The 5632-nt window shown below is 50.4% G+C and overlaps 1 protein-coding gene across 1 annotated transcript; it reads right to left on the bottom strand.

Annotated features, from left to right (window-relative positions):
* Positions 1-2372: 2372 nt before the first annotated feature.
* On the bottom strand, positions 2373-5046 carry SCGB1A1 (secretoglobin family 1A member 1). Its single transcript, XM_043582323.1, has 3 exons — positions 4948-5046; positions 2815-3002; positions 2373-2405 (listed from the first exon to the last, which is right to left on the bottom strand). The coding sequence occupies exons 1-3, from the start codon at positions 5000-5002 to the stop codon at positions 2373-2375; spliced, it is 276 nt and encodes a 91-aa protein (XP_043438258.1). The 5' UTR covers positions 5003-5046.
* Positions 5047-5632: the final 586 nt, after the last annotated feature.

Raw genomic sequence — 5632 nt, 5'->3', positions numbered from 1 at the left:
TGGCACAAAAACAGATCCATGGAACAGAATAGAGAACCCAGCAATGGACCCACAAAAGTATGGCCAACTAATGCTTGACAAAGCAGGATAGAATATCCAATGGAAAAAAGACCGTCTCTTCAGCAAGTGGTGCTGGGAAAACTGGACAGCGACATGCAGAAAAATGAACCTGGACCACTTTCTTACACCAGACAAAAAAATAATCTCAAAATGGATGAAACACCTAAACATAAGACAGGAAGCCATCAAAATCCTAGAGGAGAAAGCCTCTTTGACCTCGGCTGCAGCAACTTCTTACTCAACACATCTCCGGAGGCAAGGAAACAAAAGCAAAAATGAACTACTGGAACCTCATCAAAATAAAAAGCTTCTGCACAGTGAAGGAAACAATCAGCAAAACTAAAAAGCAACCGACAGAATGGGAGAAGATACTTGCAAGCGACCTATCAGATAAAGGGTTCATATCCAAAGTCTATAAAGAACTTCTCAAACTCAACACCCCGAAAACAAATAATCCAGTGAAGAAATGAGCCGAAGACATGAATAGACGCTTCTCCAAAGAAGACATCCAGATGGCCAACCAACACTGCTGGTGTTGGATCTCTTTTGCACTGCTGGTGGGAATGCAAACCAGTGCAACCACTCTGGAAAACAGTATGGAGGTTCCTTAAAAAACTAAAAAAAGAACTACCCTATGACCAGCAATTGCACTACTAGGCATTTATCCACAGGATACAGGTGTGCTGTTTCGAAGGGACACATGCACCCCCATGTTTATAGCAGCACTATCAACAATAGCCAAAGTATGGAAAGAGCCCAAATGTCCATTGATGGATGAATGGATAAAGAAGATATACATATATATATATATATATATATAATATATATCATATATATATCATATGATATATATATATGATATATATATATATGTATTCTTTATCCATTCATACAGAATGAATACACACAATACATACACACACAATACTCACACAATACATACACACACAATGGAGTATTACTCAGCAACCAAAAAGAATGAAATCTTGCCATTTGCAACTATGTGGATGGAACTGGAGGGTATTATGCTAAGCAAAATTAGTCAGTGAGAGAAAGACAAATATCATATGACTTCACTCATATGAGGACTTTAAGATATAAAACAGGTGAACATAAGGGAAGGGAAGCAAAAAGAGTACAAAACCAGGGAAGGGGACAAGACATTAAGAGACTTTTAAATATGGAGAACAAACAGAGGGTTGCTGGAGGGGTTGTGGGAGGGGGCATGGGCTAAATGGGGGAGGGGCACTAAGGAATCTACTCCTGAAATCAGTGTTGCACCATGTGCTAACTTGGATGTGAATTAAAACAAAAAAGAAAATAGTTTGATAAATAATTTCACCTGACAAATGTGAAGTGAAGAAAAAAATCTAACCCACCATCTTTCGGGACTCCAAGTGAAACCCACTGCTGACCCTGAGGAGTCAGGGTCCGTCATTCTCGAAGGCACCCCAAACACCCTGGGTCCCTAATGGAGGAATTGAGCCTATTCCCCACTCCGGCCTTTGTCGCCTAAGTGTCTTACAGGAAACCGATTCCTTCCACGCATGGTTGTGTGCCGTGTGTGACTTGAGGCGCCTCTGACACAGGGCCACCCAACCCCTAACAGATCCCAACTGCTCTAACCGCATGCTTGAAACGTCCACCATTTGTCTACAGGAGACAGAACTCTCTGGAAAGCGCCATCTTTACTTGCAGGCATGTCTGGGTAGCATAATCACCTTAACTATTTACTTTTTCACCCAAGAGCGGGATTCCAAAGAGACTGGAAGAAACAGAGCAGTGGATTCCATCACTAAATGGACGCGGGTTGGGGCGTCTTTCTGAGGGCAGCCACCACCCCGTTGGACCCTCCCTTCTTCCACCGTGGGTTAAGTTTGAGCAGGGCCCTGGGTGGCTCTCTGCCCCGGCAAGGGACTGTGTGCCGGTCCCCACTCCTGCCAACTGTGAGGAGCCTGGTGCGTGTGGGGAACAGGAAGTGAGACTCCTGGGCTCCTTGGAGATATGTTTGCACAGCCAGTGACTTTCCCTTTGTCCCTTTGCACTTGCTACCCTTGCCCTAGCAGCGACACACCTTCTCACTGGAGCAGGGGGACAAAAAAGAGGGGGGGTTCGGGACACAAAGGTGAGATGCTTGTGCTTTATTGAAGGGAGCCAGGCTGGGGACACAGTGAGGGAAGCGTCTGGGGAGCAGCAGGGACTTCGGCAGCTGGAGACCTTCAGCTTCTGAATCCTAAGCACACAGTGGGCTTCTTATGATTTTGTCCTAAAACACACACAAAAAAACCCCCCAAGACAGTGGCGAGTGAACCTCAGAGGTCGACCGAGATGACGAGACGCAGGAACTTCAATGTCAACGAAGAGGCTCGGTGGGTCTGGGAAGAGCTGAGCTTGTAAGCGTTTTTGATTGTTTTGATTATTTATTTTGAGAAAGCGACGGGGAGAGAGAGAGCAGGGAAAGGGCAGAGAGAGAGCGAGAGAGGCAGGGAGAGAATCCCAAGCAGGCTCCGTGCTCCTGTGATCTGAGGAACGGTGAGATCAGGACCTGAGCCAAAATCAAGAGCCGGACGCTTAACTGACTGAGTCACCCAGGTGCCCCTGCAGAAGCCTCTTAAAAAGGGGGAGGGGACTGAGCCTGCTTCCCCAGGGATATTTGCACTGGGCCAGAAAAGGCTCCAAAAAATGGTCCCAGGCTGCACCCAAGCGAGGGGGGAGATCCGCTCTCAGACTTCGTGAGTCAAGGAAGCTGGGTACCGTGAGCTTTAAGATGCTCTCCTTGGCCTTCTGAGGAAGCGTGTCCACCAGCCTCTTCAGCTGGATCCCCGCGTCTTTCATGCCCGCGTCTGGCAAGAAAGGTTCAACGGCGGCCTCGTAACTGGAAAGCGTGCCCGTGAAGAGGGTTTCCATGACGTTTAGAAAGCTCTGGCAGACCTCTGCAGAAGCTGAAGCATAGAAAAGAGAGAGCACATGTGTCCGGGCCCTTTTCCAAGCTGGCAGGGCCCCTGGCCGGGCCAGTCCCCAGATGTAAGTGGCCGGGCCTGTCAGCAAGAGATAGCAGCCTTTTCGTCGAAGGGATGCGTTGAATGGGAGATCTGGTGGTGCTCCAAGGAGTTGGCTCTTTGGCGCCGCGGGGTTCCTTCCCGAGTTGCAGCCTTCTGCGGCTTGTCTGAGCCTCCTGGCACCTCCTGGGCTGGGGCGGGGCGGGGTGCCATGTGTGCCTTCTGCGAGTTCTAGGCAGAGGGCTGATGGGAGGAGGTGCTGACCTGATCTTTTATGCAACGTGGGGTCTGGGGAGAGGCTACTGAGGGCTTCGGTTGTCCCACCAGAAATGTGCCTCTTACCAAGGGTGAGTGATGATCTCAGCTGCTCGCTCCTGGGACGGGGAGGGGAGTGGCAGAGTCAGGCTCTGGCGGAGTCAGGCTCTAGCCAAGTGCAAGCCCTTGAACTTGGCCTGGAAGAGGCGCTGGGCCCTGTGGTGTGCACTCACCTGCCCACAAGCCTCTTGCTTCCCTTCCTGGCCCCATTATATTCCCTTCACCCAGAGTGCTCCCCAGTTGTGCTCCCCCTTTAGGCTCCTGCTCCCAGGAATGTGGGGGAGAGTCACCGTTTCCTACGCCCTACTTGGCCCTTCTTCCCATGGAGTCTCAGTCCCCGTCCTTGAATTTTCTGCCTGTGTGCAAATTCGGCTTCCCCGCCTGGAATCCGGGCACCCCCAAGTGGCCGCTCCAAGTCAAGCCCTCTCCAGAACTTTGAGCCCTGCTTTGCAACTTACTGTGTCATCTGGCAAGTATCTTTATCTTTGTGTGGCTCCATTTCTTCATCTGTAAAATGGGAATCATACCCCTATTTCATAGGATTATTGTAAGAATGAAAAGCGGGGGGCGCCTGGGTACCTCAGTTGGTTAAACGTCTGACTTCAGCTCAGGTCATGATCTCATGGTTCACGGGTTCCAGCCCCGCGTCGAGCTCTGTGCTGACAGCTCAGGGCCTGGAGCCTGCTTCGGATTCTGTGTCTTCCCCTCTTTCTGCCTCTCCCCCACTCACACTCTGTCTTTCTCTCTCTCAAAAATAAACATTAAAAAAATTAAAAAATAAAAATCTTTTTGCTTCTTTGCTCATGAAAAGGAGTAGAAGAGGTTGATACAGAGTGAAAAACAGGTAACTCAGTTCCCAAAAGATCAGGGGGATTCAAGAGAAGTAGGATCCACCTTCCTCCCTTCCTTCTGTCCCTCCCTTCCTGGTTCCCTCTTCCCTCTCTCTCCCTCTCTCTCATTCCTTTCCTCTTAGTGACGGCTGCAACTATTCAGAGACTCCTTATCCTTCTGGAGGAGGACAAAAATGTTTAGAAAACTCCACTCTGGGTTGGCAGTTTCCCAAAGGGAAGATCCCTTTCTAGAATATTCCTCTCTGCCCAGAATGGGAGACCTTGCCTTTGCTTGGGTTTCTTTTGGAGACATGGGGCTCTATAGCTCTTTCTAGCCTCTTTGGCTCCCAGAGTAGCGTGGAGACCCCAAACCTGAAGGCTTCACTGTACCAAGGTCTCTTGGCGTCTTGGGGGTTCTCCAAGACTGGGCTCTGAGAAGCTCATTATTCCTATTCTGTTGGTCATTGAACACACATCCATACTGGATCTCCTCCAGCCCTGCCTCCAGTCTGTTCTGACTCTGGAATTCTGAGGTTGTTGGATATAGAAGATGGGATCCTTTCCTGGTTTCCCCACAGGTTCAGGGTGCTCCCCAAGTTCCCAAGATGGGCTTGTTCACAGGCCAAGACTCCTGGCTGGGAGTCAACCTTCCAGTAAAATAGGTGCCCCCTCTCCTGAGCACAACCGGGTGGCAGCGAGGGTTCCTGAGCTGGGCTTGGGGAAGAGGGGCTCTGGGCACTCACCAAGACTACAGCAGAGAGCCAGGGTGACCAGGGCAAGAGTCATGGCGAGCTTCATGGTGGTCAGGAGGCTGGTGAGTGAGGCGCTGGCTTGTCTCTGGGTCCGATGGTCTCGTGTGAGGTGTGCTCAACTGGGGTGCCTTCTTAAATAATCCAGGCTGCACTTGGAGGGAGGGAAGAGGGCAGGGCCTGGGCTCCACTGATGGGACCACACTATTTACTTGGGCATCAGCTTGGTGGGAAAAGTAAATGTTCTTTTTGCTCAACCCGGTTTCTTTCTCCATTGAAACTGAGCTCACACAATGGGGCACTCGGTCAGGGGAAACCCAGAGTTCCATGTGGAGGCCACAAGGGGACCCAGGTGAGAGGGCACGGAGCCCTGGTTGCCTGTGCCACTCTCTTTGAACTTGAGCACGGGAGCAGTCTAGATCAACAGAGGCAATTAGAGTCCACCTGGACCCATCGCTCCAGGAGAAACCGAGGTCTTAGGCTCATCCCACAAGGTGCGACAGGAATGGGGCTCAGGACTTTGGATACTCCATTGGGCTTCTCTCACTGCCTCTCGAAGGAAGGCGGCTGGGGATGTCGCATGGACCAGAGCATCTTCATGATCAGACTTGGGGGAGACCCTGGACTGAAGCATGTTGACAGATAATGGCCTTCTCCAGAAAGCCCACGAGAAACCCAA

This window comes from Prionailurus bengalensis, chromosome D1, assembly GCF_016509475.1.
Source record: "Prionailurus bengalensis isolate Pbe53 chromosome D1, Fcat_Pben_1.1_paternal_pri, whole genome shotgun sequence".
Taxonomy (NCBI): Eukaryota; Metazoa; Chordata; class Mammalia; order Carnivora; family Felidae; genus Prionailurus; species Prionailurus bengalensis.
This window is presented reverse-complemented; position numbering and strand designations above follow the sequence as displayed.

Bases quoted from the DNA above. Each gene is read 5' to 3' on its own strand.
- SCGB1A1 (XM_043582323.1), bottom strand. From the start codon at position 5,002: ATGAAGCTCGCCATGACTCTTGCCCTGGTCACCCTGGCTCTCTGCTGT. The intron at 3,003-4,947 runs GTGAGTGCCCAG...TCTATGCTTCAG, and splicing joins GGCTCTCTGCTGTAGTCTTG to CTTCTGCAGAGGTCTGCCAG. The intron at 2,406-2,814 runs GTACCCAGCTTC...TTGACATTGAAG, and splicing joins AGAGCATCTTAAAGCTCACG to TTCCTGCGTCTCGTCATCTC.